The sequence below is a fragment of the Cricetulus griseus genome, chromosome 3 (assembly GCF_003668045.3).
Source record: "Cricetulus griseus strain 17A/GY chromosome 3, alternate assembly CriGri-PICRH-1.0, whole genome shotgun sequence".
Classification (NCBI taxonomy): Eukaryota; Metazoa; Chordata; class Mammalia; order Rodentia; family Cricetidae; genus Cricetulus; species Cricetulus griseus.
The window spans coordinates 236895905-236917644 of NC_048596.1; the positions used below are offsets into that span (position 1 = coordinate 236895905).

The following is a 21740-nucleotide window of genomic DNA, read 5'->3' on the forward strand; positions in this document are numbered from 1 at the left end:
AATGTGTGTGTCTATTTAAATTTCTAACTTTGATGTCTTCAGGATCTTACCCATAGTATAATCATAGCTATTGTATTGTTTTCAAGGAGTTTAGTTTGTCCACAAAGAAAGCAATCTTCCCATGTCATGTTTTAAACATTTTAAAATTTATTTTTCTGGGGAAAGATATAGAAGAGAGGCTAGAGACATTGATTTTTAACTCCTCAATTAGAAAAAAAAAGTAAAAATTTTTAATATATTTCTGAGGGAAAGAAATATGTGGAACAAGGATATCTAAGAGCAAAGGCTGGTTTGCATTAATTTTTTGTATTTACTATATAGATAGAATATTATAAACCATTAAGACATTTATAAAGATCATTTTAGAACAGGAAAATGATTGTAATATTTTATACATAAAATATAAAACTTAATATAATATTCATGTATTTACAACAATGTATAATTTATATATACATGAAATATTTAGTTCCTGAATCAGTGGCATTAAGGAGATCATTTCTTAAATATCATTGTTACATTTATTACCCAAAGTAGAAAACACAGATAAGCAAAAAGAAAGTTTAAATTATATTCTATCAGTGGATTTTCCAAATTTCATGACTGTTAAGTTTGGGGCATTTTAAAATGATTGTGTAAGTAAAGCTTGCTTTAGTGGGTAGATTGACCATTTAAATTAATGCATATGTCATTTCAAAATAGCATAAAATATAACCTGTAACTACTATCTTGGTGTGCAGTACTTTTTGGTTCATCTTAATACAACTACTTTAAAACTGACATGGATTCTACCCAAGCTATACTCATCTTTCATGTCTAGCACAGATCATCCTGACAAATTAGAAGAAAAATATAGGGAAACTCATGTGGTGCTAAACCCTCAAGCTGAGAGAATATCCTCCCAAGATTTTCAGCTCTGTAGATTGGTTCTTTGCTTTCACAGAGTATAGGTATAAAACAAATGGAAAGTTTTGAGCAGAGTGTTAGATTATCAAGTGAGCAAGTGAAGGAATGTATGCTTGCCCTCCTGTACCCACATCAGGGGTGGTTAATGATTGTGATATTTAAATTTTCTATGAAATTTACTATTTGAAGAAAAATTCTTCCTTAAGTTGCTTTTTTAAATGTATTCTATATATAAACATTTCTTTTTAAATATAACCAGAGCTGTATATAAGCATTTAAGTGCAATTGGAAAGTAAATTGAGATCTTGATCAGTATCTTAGAACTGTTCAAGCATCGAATTAGAGTAGGCAGTGTTTAGTGTATACCACACGCAGCAATGGCATGGTTACATAGTATATGTACCTATTTATATATGTTCCACTATGTTATATAAAATCTTTTGTTTTTTCCTATCTCTCACAGGACAATAAGAGATTTGTTTTTAAGTTGTAATGGAGTAAACCAAATAATTGAATTAAATTACTTAGATGGGATTCGAAGTCATTCCCTCAAAGCATTTGAAACTCTGATTATCAGCCTAGGGGAACAACAGAAAGATGCTTCAGTTCCAGGTGTCAATGGGTTAGACATGGAGCAGGAGTTGCCATCCTTAAGTGTGAGTCCTTCTCTCCATAAGCAGCAAGCTTCTTCAGATTCTCCTCGGAGTCTCAGTAAGTTTTATGCCAGTCTTAGAGAAGCTTATCCAAAGAAACGGAAGACTGCTCACCAGGATGTTCACATAAACACCATAAACCTCTTCCTCTGTGTGGCTTTTTTATGTGTCAGCAAAGAAGCAGATTCTGATAGGGATTCTGCCAATGAGTCAGAAGATACTTCTGGCTATGATAGTACTACCAGTGAACCATTTAGTCACATGCTGCCATGTCTATCTCTTGAGAACATTGTTTTACCTTCCCCCGAATGTTTGCACCAAGCAGCAGACATTTGGTCCATGTGTCGTTGGCTCTACATGTTGAGTTCAGTCTTCCAGAAACAATTTCACAGGCTTGGTGGTTTCCGAGTGTGCCACGAATTAATATTTATGATAATCCAAAAACTATTCAGAAGTCATGAAGAGAAACAAGGAAAAAGGCAGGGAGAAGTGAGTGTAAATGAAAACCAAGAATTAATCAGAATGTCTCAACCTGAGACATTGAAGGGAGATGTGTCATCTTCAGCAGCACCAGAACTGGAACATCTGAAAAAGAATGCTGACAGCTTGAATGAGTTAGAATCACAGCATATGTTTCCCACAAGTGTAGAGCAGATTTTGTCTACTGAAGCTGTTTCTGGCAAAGCAAAGGCATTTATGAGTCAAGAAAATGATACCTCTCTCCAGAGTATACGACTTTTGGAGTCCCTTCTAGCCATTTGTCTTCATAGCTCCAGAGCCAGTCAACAGAAGATGGATTTGGAGCTACCTCCTCAGGTGATGCTTTGTTCTTAGTTCAGCTCATGTGACATATATATGTATTGTATGTATTATATATACATATAATAATATATAGTGTATATAATGACAGTACTACCAGTGAACCATTAAGTCACATGCTGCCATGTCTGTCTCTTGAGAACATTGTTTTACCTTCCCTCTAATGTTTGCACCAAGCAGCAGACATTTGGTCCATGTGTCATTGGCTCTACATGTCGTTGGCAGTACTGTTATTTTGCTGCATATTTAAATTTTTATTTTCATGTATTAATTATACATAAATATGGACCTCAATATAACAGTTTTATATATATAGTGTACTTATATCAATTTACCCTCCTTGCCCTCTTCTTTTTCCTCTCACTTTCACATTCATCCCTTTCCTCTTCCCATCTGGCTCCCCCTCCCTCTCCCTCTCTCTCTCCCTCTCCCTCTCTCCCTCTCTCTCTCTCTCTCTCTCTCTCTCTCTCTCTCTGTGTGTGTGTGTGGGTAACTCCTTATATTTTATTAGTATTTCTTATAAGATCCTGGATGGAGTTATTTATCAGAGTAAGAGTTCCTTGCCAGTGGTTATACCACAGCAGAAAATGGAAATAGTTACTTCCCCAGTAACCATTAATTCCTTCTAGATACTGAGAGGGCTGGGACTTCAGGAGCTCTTCTCCCTATTAAATCCACAGAAGGAGAGGGGTCTCATGGCCCTCCCCCCTCCCATTTGCCACATACTTTGTTTTTAGAAAGCCCTTTTGTGTGTAGCCAGATACCAAGTATGGAGGACAAAATGGGGCACATAATCCTTTTCATGCTCTAAAAAGCTTACTGTTTAATTTTCTGCAAAAGCCCCTTGAGATAATTTGTGAACTAAGTCTTAAATGAGTAGTTATGGATGTTTTGTTTTAGAGTTTCAAAGTTCATAATCTTTGTGATACTGTTGGTTACTCTGCTTATATCCTCTGACCTTTGTTTATGGCTCTGGTATGGTCATTATCTTGTCTGTACTTATTTGTTTTACATGTTAGACTTGGAATTCCTTAAAAGCAAAGCACATTTTTAATCCACTGTTATAAAGATCTAGGCAAGCAGTAATAGCTTCAAAGGGGAGAACTGAAGGCACAAGAAGAAAATAATTAGAACTGCTTCTTGGACTCTTAGAGGATTTTTAAGAACAAGGAATTAGTAAACTCTAGAGATAATTGAAACTCCAGTTTCAAAGGATGATTTTGTAAAAATTTTAAGATTTGTTATTTTATGTGTGTGAGTATTTTGCCTGTATGTATATCTGAGCACTATGTATGCACAGTGCAGAGGAGGCCAGGAGACAGGACATTGGATTTCCTGGAACTGGAGTTACAGACCTAAGTCCTCTGTAAGGACTCTTAACCATTGAGTCATCTCCCCAGCCCCAAAGAGTGAATTATTTTTATGATTCGTATCATTTAAAGTATATTGAAATTAAAACCTAATATATTTATAAACAAAAATTTAATAGGTTTTTTTGTTTGTTTGTTTTTGAGACAGGGTTTCTCTGGCTTTGGAGGCTGTCCTGGAACTAGTTCTTGTAAACCAGGCTGGTCTCTAACTCACAGAGATCTGCCTGCCTCTGTCTCCTGAGTGCTGGGATTAAAGGCATGAGCCACCACCGTCCAGCAAAAAATTTAAGTTTTTAATAGAATATTTGGATAAGAGCTCAAAATTTATGCAGTCAGTTTACCTTCATATCAATTACAAGTAAATGATTTTTCCTGCTTATTATAATCCATTTTGTCACTGTTTTTTAAAAGCATGATATTGATAGTCTTAGTCTCTCATTTTATCTTAGAACTTGTCTGTGGAAAATATATTGTGTGAAATGAAGGAACACCTTTCCCAGTCAAAGGTGACAGAAACTGAATTAGCAAAACCTTTATTTGATGCCCTGCTTCGAGTAGCCCTGGGAAATCATTCAGCAGATTTGGATCCTGGTGATAATGTGACTGAAAAGGTATGAACCCATGTGTTGTGTTTTTAGGTATGCCCAGTAGAGACTGGAACATGTGGGGTGGGGCCAGGACACTGATTTAGATCACAGGGACATGGATTTTGGTTAGGTGAGTTCATTGGTTCATTCTCTGTCATTTGGAAGAGGTAGTATTTCATCATTATCCCGCCTTGAAGAAAAGCAGTACATCAATACAATATGCTTCAGCTACTCTAATCTGGAATTTTTTTGGTAATTGTTCCCAATAAGGCAAAAATGTATTACGGTTTGATAATATTACATATAACTGATAATCTTTTTTCCCTAAAATACTTTAGTTTGGAAAATTTCAAATCTGAACAGAAACTGTGCAGCACCCCCTCCCCTGCACCAGCTACTTCCACAATTGACTCCTTAGCATCAATGTGTTTTCTCACTTTCTCCCTCCCATATCTTTTTTCTTCTCTTTTAATTAGAAAGATTATTTTACATGTTAATCCCAGGTCCCTCTCCATTCCCTCCTCCCTCACCCCCCACCCCAACTAATACCCTACCTATCCCATACCCTTTCTGCTCCCTAGGAGGGTGAGGCCTTCCGTAGGGGGTCTTCAAAGTCTGTCATATCCTTTGGGATAGGGCCTAGGCCAACCCCCTTGTGTCTAGGCTCAGGGAATATCCCTCCATGTGGGATGGGCTCCCAAAGTCCATTCCTATGCTAGGGATAAGTACTGATATACTACAAGGGGCCCCATAGATTTCCAAGGTCTCCTCACTGACACCTACATTCAGGGGGTCTGAATCAGTCCCATGCTGGTTTCCCACTTATCAATCTGGGGACCAAGAGCTCTCCCTCATTCAGGTCAGCTTTTTCTGTGGGTTTCATCAGCCTGGTATTGACCCCTTTGCTTATCACTCCTCCTCCTCTGCAACTGGATTATGGTTCAGTTCAAGGTTTAACTGTGAGTGTCTGCTTCTACTTCCACCAGCTACTGGATGAAGGCTATACAATGGCATATAAGTTAGTCATCAATCTCATTATCAGAAGAGGGCATTTAAGGTAGCCTCTCCTCTGTTGCTTAGATTGTTAGTTGGTGTCATCTTTGTAGCTCTCCAGACATTTCCCTAGTGCCTGATTTCTCTTTAAACCTATAATGTCTCCCTCTATTATATTATCTCTTATCTTGCTCTCTTCTGTTCTTCCCTCAACTCAACCTCCCTGCCTCATCATGTCTTCCTCACCCCTCCTCTACTTCTCATTCTCCTAGTTCCCTCTCCCCTTCCTCCATGCTCTCAATTTGCTCAGGAGATGTTGTCTCTTTCCCCTTCTCCAGGGAACCATGTATATCTCTCTTAAGGCCCTCCTTGTTTACTAGCTTCTCTGGCAATGTGGATTGTAGGCTGGTAATCCTTTGCTCTATATCTAAAATCCACATATGAGTGAGTACATATCATGTTTGTCTTTTTGTGACTGGGTTACCTCGCTCAGATTGGTTTCTTCTAGTTCCATCCATTTGCCTGCTAATTTCAAGATTCCATTGTTGTTTTTTTTTTTCTGCTGAGTAGTACTCCATTGTGTAAATGTACCACATTTTCTCTATCCATTCTTCAGTTGAGGGGCATCTAGGTTGCTTCCAGGTTCTGGCTATAACAAATAGTGCTGCTATGAACATCGTTGAATAGATGTCCTTGTTGTATGAATGTGCTTCTTTTGGGTATATGCCTAAGAGTGCAATTGCTGGATCTGATTTCCATTTTCTTGAGGAGTCGCCTACAGATTTCCAAAGTGGCTGTATGAGGTGGCACTCCCACCAGCAGTGGAGGAGTGTTCCCCTTTCTCTACATCCTCTCCAGCATATACTGTCTTTGGTGTTTTTGATTTTAGCCCATTCTGCCAGGTGTAAGGTGGAATCTCAGAGTTGTTTTGATTTGCATTTCCCTGGTGGCTAAGGATGTTGAATACTTTCTTATGTGTCTTTCAGCCTTTTTAGATTCCTCTATTGAGAATTGTCTATTTAGTTCTGTACCCCACTTTTTAATTGGATTATTTGGCATTTTGGAGACTAGCTTCTTGAGTTCTTTGTAAATTTTGAAGATCAGCCTGTTGGATGTGGGGTTGGTAAATATCTTTTCCCAATCCGTAGGCTGTCATTTTGTCTTGTTGACTGTGTCCTTTGCCTTACAGAATCTTCTCAGTTTCAGGAGGTCCTATTTATTAATTGTTGGTCACAGTGTTGATCTACTGGTGTTATGTTCAGGAAGCCGTCTCCTGTACCAATTCGTTCAAGGGTATTTCCTACTTTCTCTTCTAATAAGTTCAGTGTGTTTGGATAAAAAAAAATCCTGGTTTATAGTACTTGATGTTTCATGAATAGTGATGTTTAGCTATCTTATCTGATCACTACTGACTTTAATTTTAAATTACTCAACATACAAATGACCAGTACTCATACAGAAGACAGCACTGGGTGATTTTGAGTTCTGTTAGCATTATTTTTAAAGTAACTATTTTAAATTTTTTTCCTGCAAGTTTATGATGTGTGTTTTAACTTATCTCTCTTCCCTGTTATGCTTCTTTGACTTTGGGTTAACTATTGTTAGCTTTCATCTTTATATAGCTTCTTTTTTAACCTTTGGTCTAGTAATATATTTTTTATTTTATTATATTTGACATAATAGTCTATGTTATTTTCCATAATTTTAAAGCTTATTAACTTTAAAAGCTTATAGCTTTAATTTGTTTGATCAAGTGGCAGACTATCACAAATTAAAACATCTACTTTATGTTACCTTTTATTGCTGTTGCAATGATAAAGTACTCTGAGATTTTATAAACTCAAATAGATCCTAAGGTGAAAGTGTCAGTAACATTTTTATAAGGAAAAAATTTCTTGCCACAGGTATTAGACAGGAAATTGATGCTGGAACTCTTGGTTTCTGAGATCATTATGTGTAGACATTTGCATTCTGAAATCCTTATTTCCTTTGGAAGATTATTTTTTCCAGTTATCTAGTTTATGAAACATTTAATTAAAAATACTTTGGGGAAATTTTCCTATCAACAATGTGTGCAAATAATATGTTTGTTATTAGAAATAAGTCTATATATTAGAATACTACCTTAGTGTGGTTTTCAGTCTTTCTCTGTTGTGTAGCTAGAATGAAAATTCCTGAGTAGATTTATTTTTTGGAGCAACAAAAGTAACCAATGGTTTTATCTGCTACAGCCCTTTGATCTGAGTTATTTTGTATTTTTCAATGACTACTGATTACTAAGATTTTTTTCTCTTAAATAAAATACTAAGATTGTTCTTAGAGTGACTTTTGAATGGTAAATATTCTATTACTGAAGAATGCATTAGTGTCACAACTCTTGCTGTTGACTTTGGCCTCATAGAGTCATCAGTCTGAGGAAGAAATGTTGTCCCAGCCTGGAGATTTTTCAGAAGAAATTGAGGATTCTCAGTGTTGTAATCTGAAACTTCTGGGTGAGGAAGAAGGTTATGAAGCAGATAGTGAAAGTAATCCTGAAGATGGTGACATCCAAGATGATGGTAAAATGTCTCTGCTTGTGATTAGATTGCCATCAGATTATAAATTAGCCCCTACCTAGTGGCCTTACAGTTTCAAAAAGGCATTGCATTGTCATTTTATTTGGCCATGTGATTAACCCCTTACACTGTGAGGAAAACAAAACAAAACAAAACCCCTCATCTAAAACAAATAGATACTTAAGAATAAGTATAAATAATAAAGTCCTTGCTTTCATATGCATTCTGGCAGGAAAGAAAGGCAATGTCTAGAAGTAGACATCACAAGTAAAAACAGGTAATTACCAGTCATTGGCTAGTCAGAGAAGCCCTTTCTGAAGAGGTGATATGTACATTGAAATCTCACTGTCAGTGACATCCAAGAGTGACATCCAAGCAGGTTCCTTTGTCATTTCCTGTAGACTAGCCTGTTCTTAGGATGGAACTGTGTTGCATCTGATCTTTTGTGCTGACTGTGAAGCTTGAATAGAATGGAAAAGATGGTCTATTTGCTTGTTTTATGTCAGGTTGACACAAGCTAGAGTCATTTGGGAAGAGGGAGCTTCAGTTGAGGAAATGCCTCCATCAGATTGATTTATGGACAAGCCTGTGGTACATTTTCTTAATTAGTTATGTGGGAGGGCTCAGTCCATTGTGGGTACCACTCTTGGGCAGATGATTCTGCAATGTATAAGAAAGCAGGTAATGTAAGCTGTGGGGAACAAGCCAGTAAGCAGCACTCCTCCATAGCCGCTGCTTTTGTTCCTGCCTCTATATTACTACCCTGAGTTCTGGCCTTGATGACCTTCAGTGAAAGGGCATGACCTGGGTGTTGTAATCTGAAATAAACCCCTTCCCAACTTGCATTTTGTAGTGGTATTTTATTACAGCAATGGAAAGCCTAAGTCAGATTATTTTAGCCAAAAGATTTTGTGAAGGTTCTTCCTTTTCAGATATTGGCCTTGGGACTTTTCCAGCACTGTTAGTTTTCTTTAAATTTACAGTAGTTTATTCCTGCTAGAAATTAATTTTCTCTTTTTCATGGGGGGAATAGGAATAATCACTGATTTTAAAATTGAAAGTTGTAATGGACCCATAGTCTGTGCTTTTTGAAAAAAAAATTGGTTTAATGGTAGTTTTATTATATCCTAGGTATAACTTTACAATGGTAGATTTCCTTTGTATGCTTGTTAACTAAATCTCAGACTAAAGAGGTCTATTCTAGGTAGAAATTTACTATGTGTGTATGTTATATGTACATGTTCTTATGGGTATGTGCACACATGTGTATGCGTATGCATCTGTGTGTGTATGTCTGTGGAGGCCAGAGGTCCATATCAAGTGTTTTCCTCAATCATTTTACATCTTTTTTTTTTTTGAGACAAGGTCTCACTGTGTAGCTCTGGCTGTTCTGGAACTCAATATATAGACCAGGCAGGCCTTGAGCTCAGAGATCTAGCTGCATCTGCTTCCCCTGTGCTGGGATTAAGGGCATATACCACTATGCTAGCTTTTCTTCTTATTTAACTTTTTTTAAAAAAAATTTGTTTATTTATTTATATTATTATTATGATTATTGTGTTAATATATTGTGGAGGACAAACACATGTGTGCGATGGTGTGTGTTTGGTCAAAAGACAATCCTTTGGAGTCAGTTCTCTTCTTTCACCTATACATGGGTTCCAGGGTTCAAACTCAGGTTGTGTGTAATGCTTGTATGGCAATTTCCTTTACCTACTGAGTCATCTCACCTGCTTCATTGATCTTATTTTTTGAGACTGTCTCTGACTAAAGTTAGAGCTTGCTGATCTGATTAAACTGGTTAGCCAGTGAGCTCCAGGCATTCACTTGTCCTAGTTCTGGTATTGCCAATTCTTGGCACAGCACGCAGCTTTTTGTATGGGTGCTAAGAATCTGAACCTCGTGCTTGTGCAGCAAGCACTCTTTTTAGCCTTTGTAAATACATTTTTAAAGAGTGCAGTAGACCCTGTTAAGTTCAGTCTGTAAGATAGTCATAAGAGGACAATGTTTAGACTTCAACAAACCAAGCCTACTATTACCACAGAAATAAGGGCAGATAAAATAAACTACACTCTGGTTTAGATATTTGAGGATCAGAAAAGCTGGGTTAATTTTTTCTAGTTGCATCAAAAGAATGTGTTTAAATCTATATCACATGTTTATGAAAATTTCTGTTGGTAATATTTTAGTTTTATAAAAGATCAAAATTACTTTCAAAATTAAACTATCCATAAGACTTGATTGTTCAAGGTACAAACCTAAATCAACATTAATGTTTCAGGAAAAGGCTTTGTGAATATCTTAATAAAAGAAGCACAGTTTCCATTAAATGTTCTTAGTAATGAGTTAGGGTTGAAATATTCAGTGTTTGGGGAATATAAACATTCTTTTTCTTTCCTTTTTCAGGAGTAGAATTAAAACCTGAAGCAGAAGGTTTCAGTGCATCGGTTGTTCCAAACAACTTACTTGAAAACCTCACTCATGGGGAGATAATATACCCTGAGATTTGCATACTAGAATTAAATTTACTTTCTGCTAGCAAAGCTAAACTTGATGTGCTTGCTCATGTGTTTGAAAGCTTTCTGAAAATTGCCAGGCAGAAGGAAAAGAACATTTCTCTGCTCATGCAACAGGTAAAAGATGCACTAAGTTGAATCAGTATTTATCACACTCATGCCCCCATTATTCATTTCCTTATATATAACCCAACTTGTCTGAAAATTATTTGAGATGGTAGCTTATCATGTATCCTGAGAGCAAATCTTAAAACTTGCATTTAATCCTACAATAGTATTCTTTCCAGTCATTTAAACACACACACACACACACACACACACACACACACACACGCCCTTATGAAATAATTGGTCATGACATTGCAGGTGTATTATGCTTTTATGAAATTAAACATTTAATTTCTTACATTTCATTTTTTAATCTTCAGGGAACTGTAAAAATCCTTCTTGGAGGATTCTTGAATATTTTAACGCAAACAAATTCTGATTTCCAAGGTGAGTTGAATATAGAATAAGGGAGTAGCTTTGTAATTTTTGTGATATTGCTTGAAGAATTGATGATTATGGCTTCTACTAGCATATTGCTCTGTGGTTTCCAAATTGTATTTATATGTATCATCTTATTTGTTCCTCACACTCAGTAAAATATAAGTGTTTTTATTGAATAGGGGGAAAATGTAGATTCCAAAGCCTGCAGTAAGTTGTTTAATAGCTTCATGGAGATTGTAACCAGATATAAACACTGTATTATGTCTTGTAATATTCTCTTCTCTACCCACTACTTTCTCAGACATTTCAGAAATTCATAATGAAAATTAGTGTGATTTCTGACCATAGTAAATCTAAATTATAGTTGGAGGATTAGGGCTAATGTATCTGAAATGTTAATTTGTGTTTCTGTAATGCTTCCTTCCTTCCTCCAAGTTAAATTCACATGCTTTTGTCAGGAAAGGTGTAGGCTGTTGAAATTTCATACTTTCTGTTTTGGAGTGAGGAACAGTTGAGGCATACATGTAAAAATATACTTGAAACACTGTAAAATGATCTGTAAATAATAGTTATTACTTTAAGGAATTTTTATTAATTAGTATATTATTGCTTTTGTTTATGTTAAACTCTTTAGTAGAATAAAGAATGTGGTCAAAATAAATAGCCTGGGATATTTATATAATTTTGTTATTTACTTTTATTTCTGTCATTTAACTTCTAAGTAATATGTGGTAGTTATAATCTAAATGACCTGTTTTATTAATGTTGGTTCATTTGCCTTTAGTTATCTTGCTGTTTCTTTAGCAGTTTTTATGATTGCTAACTAGATTGTTTATAATCATTCCACATGAGAGAATAGTTTATTTCTTTCAGTTAAAATGCTTATATCTTTCTTTAATTAAATGTGTACTGGCTTTAATTTGTTTCTTCTTTTTAAAATATAGCATGCCAGAGAGTATTGGTGGATCTCTTGGTATCTTTGATGAGTTCACGAACATGTTCAGAAGAACTAACCCTTCTTTTGAGAATATTTCTGGAGAAATCTCCTTGTACAGTAAGTATGCTTGAATTTTTATGTTTTCACTAATTCTTTAATAGAATTATTTTTTTACTAATTTGTAAATCACTAAACTCTAGATATTGTAATTACTATTTAGCCAATTCTATGTTTTATGTTCTACATATTCAGTTATATTATCTGTATATATCTTAACATTTCACTTTGATTTTGACTAACCAGTTACCTTTACCCTATGTCAACTCCAACCTTTGTGCTTGAGAAATGCTTTGATTTTAATTACTAAAGAGAATTTAAGTATGAATAACAACAATCATCCCAAAATTGTCCTTTATCTAAAGAATGATTATCTGTTCTTTAGTTGAGTATTCTCCTTCCCATTGCTATATAGTTTAGTGGCTCTTAGCTAGGAAACTCATTTTTATAATGCAGTCTTCATTGGAAGAATCTGCCGATGAATCTAGAATGTGGAGGCAGCCCTGTCCACTTCACTGGCTGCCTCATTAACCAATTCAGTCTCAAGGCCTCATGGAAGCTCCATCAACCACCAGTTTGGGTCATTGAGGGCTGGCTATATGTTGATGGATTATTTCTAGAGCTTGTCTTGAGCACAGTTTCCTTCATCCTGGCCAACATTAGAGATTATTTTATGCATGAGTGAGGCATTGCACTAGGCTAATCTTTTATACTTTGTAACTTAGTTCCTCTCTCTCTCTCTCTCTCTCTCTCTCTCTCTCTCTCTCTCTCTCTCTCTTCTCTTTTTTCTAGACAGGGTTTCTCTGTGGCTTTGGAGGCTGTCCTGGAACTAGCTCTTGTAGACCAGGCTGGTCTCGAACTCACAGAGATCTGCCTGCCTCTGCCTTCCGAGTGCTGGGATTAAAGGTGTGCGCTACCAACGCCCGGCTCATTGCTCTTTTTTTTAACTAAATGTACATTTCAACATTCCATCTCTTACCTTTGTTTTGAATTCCATTTAAGACCAAAACCTTAAAACTTTATTTCAATTCCCCAAAAAGATCTGATAGAACTTTTCCTTGGCTAGGGGGTAAAATGTGAAATAAATTGGAAAATAATTGAGCATTCAATTTTATGTAGTTGATCGTTTAGGGATCCAGAGAATTTGTATGGTTGTATCCCTCACTTAAAAATATTTGAGTTATGGGAATAGAAAGATGTCTCAGCAACTAGAGTGCTTGTTGCTCAATCACAAAGACCAGAGTTCAAATCCCAGCACCCACTTCAGGCAGTTTACAAATACCTGTAACTCCAGCTCCAAGGGATCCGACCCCATTTTCTGGCTTTTTCAGGCACCTACTCAGGCAGGCAGGCATGTATGCATGCATACATTCACACGTGCACACATGCACATACACACTAATAAAAATAAATCTTTAAAGTTATTTTGAGAGAAATACCATGAGGAAGTAATAACCTTGTTTTATAGAAATATTTCCTGATATAATTATTGTATTTCATTTATAATACTTAAATGCTACTCATAAATGTTAGATTTGTACCATAAAAATACCAAAATTTAAACCAAATTTATCAAGAGATTACATGATAAATTAAATCTCCCTATCTTATTGTAAATAAAAATAAAAAAATTTGAAGATATAATAGATATGATATTTAAATTAAAAGACTACTATATACAGGTATTTTGTATTTTTACTTATAACCTGAATTTTGAGATTATTGTGTATCTGGTTACAGATTGTAAAAGTTTAATTGTTTTTCTTTTTCTCTAGGAAATTCTTCTCGTTGGTATTCAGAAAATTGTTGGAAATGATTTTACTATGAGCCCTTCACAGTATCTAACCTTTCCTCTGCTTCATACCCCAAGTTTAAGCAATGGTGTCTCACCACAAAAGTCTCCTGGGATTCTTAACAGTAAAGCCTTAGGCTTATTGAGAAGAGCAAGGATTTCCAGAGGCAAGAAAGAGGCTGACAGAGAGAGTTTTCCCTCTCGGCTGCTTTCCTCTTGGCACATAGCCCCAATCCACCTGCCATTGCTGGGGCAAAACTGTTGGCCACACCTGTCAGAAGGATTTAGTGTTTCTCTGTGGTTTAATGTGGAGTATATCCATGAATCTGAGAGTGCTACAGAAAGAGGAAAGAAGATAAAGAAAAGAAACAAACCATCAATTTTACAAGACGACAGTTTTGAAGGAGCAGGTATGATGGTAGGGGTCTGATCTGTACACTAAGACTCTTCAGATAGCCATTTGCCTGAACTGTAAGGATATTTGGCAGTATTTTAATGTGTTCTTTAGATGTTCTTCACCTTAAAGGCCATACTTAACTACAGAATTACCAAAACCTGAGTTTTCAGATAGCCTTGACATCTCCATTCTCTTCTAAACCTTAGATATGGAAGGAGATAGCCCATATCTACAGCTGCTGCTGGTTAGTAGCCCCATTATTATGGTAGTGTGGCCCCTCATACTAGAAAAGGGATAAAAATAAGACCCTATAGCCACTTACATTTCAAGTTCTTCCTTCTGTCTTAACTTGGTGGCCCCTTCCTAGTTCCTATTACTGAGCATTTATATGCAATAGTGCTCCAAAGTTAGGACAGAGTTTACATCTATAACTGAAAAATTACTGTTAGGTCATATTGAAACTGCATCATGTTTTTGTCTTTCTTAGGTATACAACAGTTTAAGACATGTGGCAGCTAGAGTGAATAGTGTTAGAAATTGGTTGTGTATTTTTTTAACCTGTTGAAAATGGTGGCTAGTATTTATACAATCTATTTACTGATAATGTTCATCTTCTTTAAAAGTCTGAGCCTTTGGATATGCACTGTGTACTTTAGTACATCTTAGCTTAGTTTAACATAAAGTCACATCATAGTAACAAATAGCTCATCATACTTAACTCAGGTAGTTCACGATTTAATTGGTAAGATGGCATTGGGAAGGATAACCAACTAACCTAAAGCCTATAAACAATTCCTTTAGCTGGAAACAAACTATGATACAAGGTTTAAGCATCACTTAGCACTCTTATTCAAAGGTTACCCACCACTCTAAATAATGACCCATCAAACACTGTAGCTTTTCTAAGAAGAGTTTTAATAAGATTATTATATCAGAGATTATATCTTCCTAACAACAATCAAGTAAATTTTGGTAGTGCAAAGCATGTGTTGATAGTGTGTGCTCCCTAGAACAGGGTCGGTCATGTTATAGTGGCCCAAACCAACAAAAGCAGAAGCTTGGCACAGCGTATAACTGATTACAGTCCTTCAGCAGCCCTGCCCAGATCTGTTCTCAGTTATTATGTATTTTAAACCATTTAATAATTTGTAAAACACTGTTTTTCACCCACTGTGTTCTTTTGAAGTTAACATTTAACCTTTGGAAATATTGTTTGAAAGAGGTTCAGACATTTGGGATAAATAACCTGATACAAATAAACCAGCACACATTGTATTCTTTGAAATTTGCTTTTCCACAGTTTTCGTCAACTATTTTATTGATGATTCTAACATTTTTCTCACAGAAGGCGATAGACCAGAAGGTACAGAACCCATCAATCCTGGTGACAGACTCATAGAAGATGGCTGTATTCATTTGATTTCATTGGGATCCAAAGCATTGATGATCCAAGTTTGGGCTGATCCCCACAGTGGCAGTTTTATCTTTCGGTATTGATTATCCTCAACTCTTAATAAATAGGTCATGTATTTAAATAATTTATGTGAGAAATTATTAAATAATATAAGAACAATCTTATTAAAGGTCTTTAGAGAGAAAAGAAAAATTAAAAGAATGATTATCAGACAGCACATAGATTCTCTCTGGCAGTAGACAGATAACAAAACATGGCAAGTCAAGTGCTTATGATATCCAGTAGAAATGACTGTAATATAATACTCCAATTGGCAATAGTAGCAACATCAAAAAAAGCACATGAACATCCAGCAGAAATGACTAGAGAAATCTTGCTGAAAACAGTCACACTGGCATTCTTGATTGAGAGATTTACAAGCAGATAGAAGATTCTCTCTATAGATGAGTGTCCAGCTTCCTTACCACTACAACCATTTATTTATCTATTTATCTATTATGTATACAGTGTTCTGATTGCATGTCTGCCTGAAGGCCAGAAGAGGGTATCAGATCTCATTATAGATGGTTTTAAACCACCATGTGGTTGCTGGGAATTGAACTCAGGACCTCTGGAAAAGCAGTCAGTGCTCTTAACCTCTGAGCCATGTCTCCAGCCCCACTACAACAATTTTTATGCTGTGTATAAGGATAGTAACCTCTGTTGGAATATGTTTCTCCATCCAGTTGTTCTCAGGGGCACAATATTTTCACTAGAACAATTCATTCTCTTCTGCCCTTAAGGGTGCAATGTTTTTATTCTTGTGCTGTTGTCTTGTTCTTTTTTCCCTATCACAGGGCTAGGGGGGCAGTCTGTCCCCGGACAAGAAGATACTTTGAGAAAAACATATTTGGGTTTGAAATGGGGTATGGTGTCTATCCTACTTCCAAAGCCAACTTCTTAGTCAGCTCAAACAGCACACAACAATTTACCAATTTAATATATCTTTCTAAACATAAAAATCAAAGCCAGTATATTATTTAGATTTTGTTTTATAGATAATATAAATGTTACCAGGTGTTTTCTACATACATTTCTCCTTATTCTTTTAGTAATTCTGCAAAGTGAATTAGCACCCAATATATTCTGGTATTTAAACATTTATTACAGTATGCATTAATTTCTTTGTGAGCCAAATATTACATTATAATTTCTAAAATAGATAAAATCAAGGAAAAACTTGGTTTTATAAACTGATTTCTAGAAATTGTTGCCCAAGTTATTAACATCAGCCAATGAGTCTAATCCATTTTAGTTCATAAACTGAGGAAACAGATATGGTGTAAAACAAAGACCTACTGACTTTCTCACTTGTTTTTAAAATAGAAGTGACTTTTAATCTCACATATTGAGAATTATAGTTGCAGTGTATGTGTTAACTATTAAAGTCAGAATTTTCATGTTTTTGACCTGTGATTTTCTTTTTCCTACAGTGTGTGCATGGACTCAAATGATGACGTGAAAGCTGTTTCACTAGCACAAGTTGAATCACAGGAAAACATTTTCTTTCCAAGCAAATGGCAACACTTAGTACTTACCTATCTTCAGCATCCTCAAGGGAAAAAGAATGTCCATGGGGAAATATCAATATGGGTCTCTGGACAGAGGTATTAAACATTCTCAGAAAATATTCCTCTCAGTTACAGTTTTAGCTTTACTTTTCATTCCTGAAACATTGCAAGCTAGGTAAAATTTGATATGTGATAAAAGAAATTTATATCAAAATTGACTTTTTTCTGTTTATCACTTTAATACATAATAAATCTTCCATAGTAAATTTCCACAACAAGTCTTCTATATTGAAAATTGTCCATGAATTCTGCTCTTGAAGATTCAACCGACATCAGACTGAAAATATTTGAGAATTGTATCTCTGATGAACATGTACAATCTTGTCTTCTGGTTATTCCCTAAACAATAAGTATAACAACCATTTGTAAGGCATTTATTTTAGGTGTTGTAAGTAACTTAAAGGTAGCTTAATATATATAAGAGATTATATGCAGGTTATATATAAATATGGCATTGTCTATAAGGGATTTGAGCATTCTCAACTTTTGGTATCTATTGGATGCCTAGTGAGTATAATGGATTACTGTATTTAGGTATGAGGAGCAAGCCAAAAACCTGGGCATTAGATATTTATGAATAATATATACTAGGTAAGTAATTACAAGATATGTAGTATTATCCCTCAAATCCATATATTACAAGGAATTCTATAAATCAATTTAAAAAGAAGTCTAATACCTAAATTAAATTGGGACTGAAAGAAATTAAAATGACTGGAGAAGAATATAAAGCATCATATCTGATAATAGACTTACATGGGTTCTAGAACTATATAAAGTAATGGATTTAGGTAGAATACTGCATTTCTTTTACTGCACAGACTTCACAGTCAAGTTAATAAACATTTTGTAGATGATCTTAATGTAAAAATTAACCCCCAAATAAACTATGTCCTAGTTTGCTTTCTATCTCAGGGAAAAAGGATTTATTTGGATACAGGTTACAGTTCATCATCAAAGAAAGTCAGGGCAAGAGTGCAAGGCAAAAACTCAGAAGCAGAAACTGTAGCAGAGAACACAGAGGAATGCTGTTTACTCTCATCCTAACCCCTGGCTTGCTCAGTTACTTTTCATAAACAACAGAGGACTACCTGCCTACGGGTGTCACAGCCCACATTGTAGGTCCTTGTTCACAAATCAACAATCAAGAAAATGTCCCACATACATGGCCACAGGTAGTCTGATAGAGGAAATTCCTCAATTGAGATTCCCTCTTCCTGGGTACTGATGCCAAACTGACAAAACTAACCAGCACAAATTATCATGTACCTTGGATTTGAAAGAGTTAATTGAAATAGCATGTGGGAAGATACAGTTTATCATGGGAGAGCATTGAAGTGGATAGACAAGATGGAAAAGTTTGGCAGGAGTGAGTGGCAAGCTGATGAATATAATTTTATTTTATTTTTTTTACAAAAGTCTGTTATGTGTTGTATACTTGTTATATTGCAGACCTTTTTCTAGATGGTTTATATATGTTATCTCCTTATCCTCTCAAAATACTCAAAATGATTAGATCATAGAAATCACATATATCTTGAGTGCACATTAAGGAATTGCTATGTGTCAGACTTGGCACTGCTTTAGGAGGCTGTAAGCACTGGTTACTCATGGTCATCAACTTTTAATCCCTGAGAGAGACAAGAAAGAAGGGCTTTGGGATAACCCATAGTGTCTGCTATAGGAAGTTAAGCCCAAGTTCTGTTTTGTTGATTCATTGAAGAAAATACATAAAAACACATGCCTGAAATAGTATTCTTCTAAATGGTATTCACAGCTGCCTAAGCTTGAATAGCAGCTATAACCAATTAGTGAATTTGTTTTCAGAACACTGGGATAGAACTATTAGAGTTGGAGATGGGCCTCTTTTTCTTAGACACACTCCTCATTTCTTGAGCTAGTAACAAGTGCCACTCATTGTACTGTTTCTGCACTGTACCTCATTTTATCCTTCCCACTACACTGTGAAGTAGGTATGCTATTGACTATTTGAAATGCTCAGCTGAGACCTAGAGCGGAGTAAGGAAACTTGCTCAGAGCTATGCCACATGGAAGGAGTATAGGCAAAACTTGAACTGAGGCTCCAAGCTTGGATTGCGGTCATGCTGTAAACCCTGTACTGTGCTGCTCCTCTAGCTCTTGTTTTTGCCTCAGAATATCTTATGGGTATGGGGACCATACTTACACTAGTAACTAGTCACTTTCAGAGTGAAAGATGAGACTGTCACAGATAGTTCTGAAGTCTTTTGTGTCACACATTGCTCTTGCTCCATTTACTAATTTTTATTTTGCTTTGAAGAAATTTCCTTGGTAGAGGTTAATTTGATAGTAAGTTAATAGAAGTTAATTTCATTAGTTAACTAATCAATGAACAAGTGACAGGTCAATAATATAATTTTGTTGATTTAAATTTGGTTCTTTGTTATTTTAGAAGCTACATAGCCTAATGTCTACAAAGAATGCATTTTAAGAGGCCATTTTAATAATACATAACAAGCCAAGCATTGTGACTCACACTTGTAATTCCAGCACTGTAGAAGTTGAGGTAGGAGGATTGCTATGAGTTCAAGGCCAGCCTAGGCTACAGAGGGAGACTGTCTTAGAGAAATGAACAAACAAAAATAACCAAAAATAAAGCACATAATGACAGTGGAAAATAACTTGTTAGCATTAAAGTCACACAAATGCAGTAGAAGCATGTGGCATAGGTACACTTATTATTCACTGTGTTTATTTTATGTTCATCTTCCAGGAGGTTTTCTTTCACACATAAGAAAAGTAAGTCATAATGTCATTGGTGGCAGTAGTGTTTTAATTGTGGCCATTTATTGGCCCACAAAGGAGATAGTCATAGATTGTCTGTCTCATTTCTTTTCTTTATTAATATACATTAATTATATATTTAATTTGTTTAATTATAATTATATATGCCAGTAATTGCTTTAATTGATTAATTATATACACACATTTTTCCTATTTGGACTGGTGAGGTGACTTAGCAGGATAAGGCATTTGCTACCAAGCCTAACAACCGGAGTTTGATTCCTGGAACTCAATTGAAAAAAATCAACTCCTACAAATGTCTCTGTGCACCTTAGAGTGCATATGCACACACAGATATATGCACGTTCATAGATATTTTTAAATTAAAGGATGTTACTAATAATATAGTTGGATTTACTTAATAAATACGAATCAGATGTTAAGGTTTTAAAATAAATGTACAAAAAGTTTAATTTCTGAAAGTGAGTTAGCTGTGCAAGCTAAGTCTCCATTTTCCAAATTTTAGAGTTTGCCTCTAAATAGGGCCCCCTCATTACCTTACTGCGGAGTTTAGGAACTTGCCGTTTACCTAAGCAATGAAGTCTCCTCAGTCTTTGTGTATCTGTGAGAAAGCCTTATGCTTACCTTATATAGCTCTGTTTTATGTAAGAATTCTTGACAAACCTTTAAAGAAAAAGAGACCCCAAACAAAATTTCTGTAATGCTTAACATTAGAAAACAAAATACAAAAAAAAAAAAACCCACTGGCATTTCAGAGGTTAGATATAGCAAAACTTATGGACATTCTGAAATTCTGATTCCAACACCTTATAGAGAATATGAAATCTTAGTAATTATCGCCAAGACAGGAGAGTTTTTGACAAATTAAAGGGAGATGATTACTTTGTTTCTGTGCATTAGGAAGGCACATATGTACAAGTCATGTGTTTGCTTTCTCTGGCCAACATATAGGATCCCTAGGTATTGTCTGTGGCCTGTGGACCACAAGCACATTTGACCAGGAGACAGAAAGCTACCCTCTTTACCCTCCCATTGCCAACAATATATTTCAGGACCTAGAAAAGTTCAGGGATGTCCCCTCATTAAGCATTCATGGTATTCCCAAAAGCCATTAACTTAATTTTGTTTTTAATGTAGGAAGACTGATGTCATCTTGGATTTTGTGCTTCCAAGAAAAACAAGTTTATCATCAGACAGCAATAAAACGTTTTGTATGATTGGTCATTGCTTAACATCCCAAGATGAATTTCTGCAATTAGCTGGAAAATGGGACCTTGGAAACTTGCTCCTCTTTAACGGTATATTTTCCTGTGAAGTATTTCCAAACTTTTCTTTAAATTTCCATGTACTATATAAATTAACCTGACAATAATTCTGGTCTGTCGTCATTGACTAATGTTTAGTAAGTACTGTGTTTCCAAGATTCTGAGATTAACTTTCAGGATGTTTTTAATATATTATAGCTTAACATTTTCTTACAATTGATGTATGATATGGAGATGTAGCTTCTAACTTCATCTCATATACTTAATCAACATTACTTTGTAGTCTTGGGAAATGCAATGTCATAACTAATAAACCTAGAATGGTTCTCTCTCTCTCTCTCTCTCTCTCTCTCTCTCTCTCTCTCTCTCTCTCTCTCTTGGTTTTCGAGACAGGGTTTCTCTGTGGCTTTGGAGGCTGTCCTGGAACTAGCTCTTGTAGACCAGGCTGGTCTCGAACTCACAGAGATCCGCCTGCCTCTGCCTCCCGAGTGCTGGGATTAAAGGCATGCACCACCACCGCCCGGCATAGAATGGTTTTCTCTTATTTATAACTTTTAAAGAATTATTTATTTTCTATGCATGGTTTTTTTTGCCTG

General features: G+C 35.6%; 1 protein-coding gene across 3 annotated transcripts in view; it reads left to right on the plus strand.

Moving 5' to 3' along the window:
* Lyst (lysosomal trafficking regulator) overlaps window positions 1–21740 on the plus strand; it is a 171603-nt gene that overhangs the window by 53404 nt on the left and 96459 nt on the right. For 2 of the 3 annotated variants that reach the window (XM_035442855.1, XM_027409436.2), the window contains exons 6-15: window positions 1370–2375; window positions 4198–4359; window positions 7730–7886; window positions 10290–10516; window positions 10828–10894; window positions 11833–11942; window positions 13658–14084; window positions 15417–15561; window positions 16958–17131; window positions 21017–21177. In XM_035442855.1, coding sequence (XP_035298746.1) covers window positions 1370–2375; window positions 4198–4359; window positions 7730–7886; window positions 10290–10516; window positions 10828–10894; window positions 11833–11942; window positions 13658–14084; window positions 15417–15561; window positions 16958–17131; window positions 21017–21177 — 2636 coding nt within the window. The remainder of the gene's footprint in view (window positions 1–1369; window positions 2376–4197; window positions 4360–7729; window positions 7887–10289; window positions 10517–10827; window positions 10895–11832; window positions 11943–13657; window positions 14085–15416; window positions 15562–16957; window positions 17132–21016; window positions 21178–21740) is intronic. The other variant, XM_035442856.1, reaches the window with a different exon arrangement.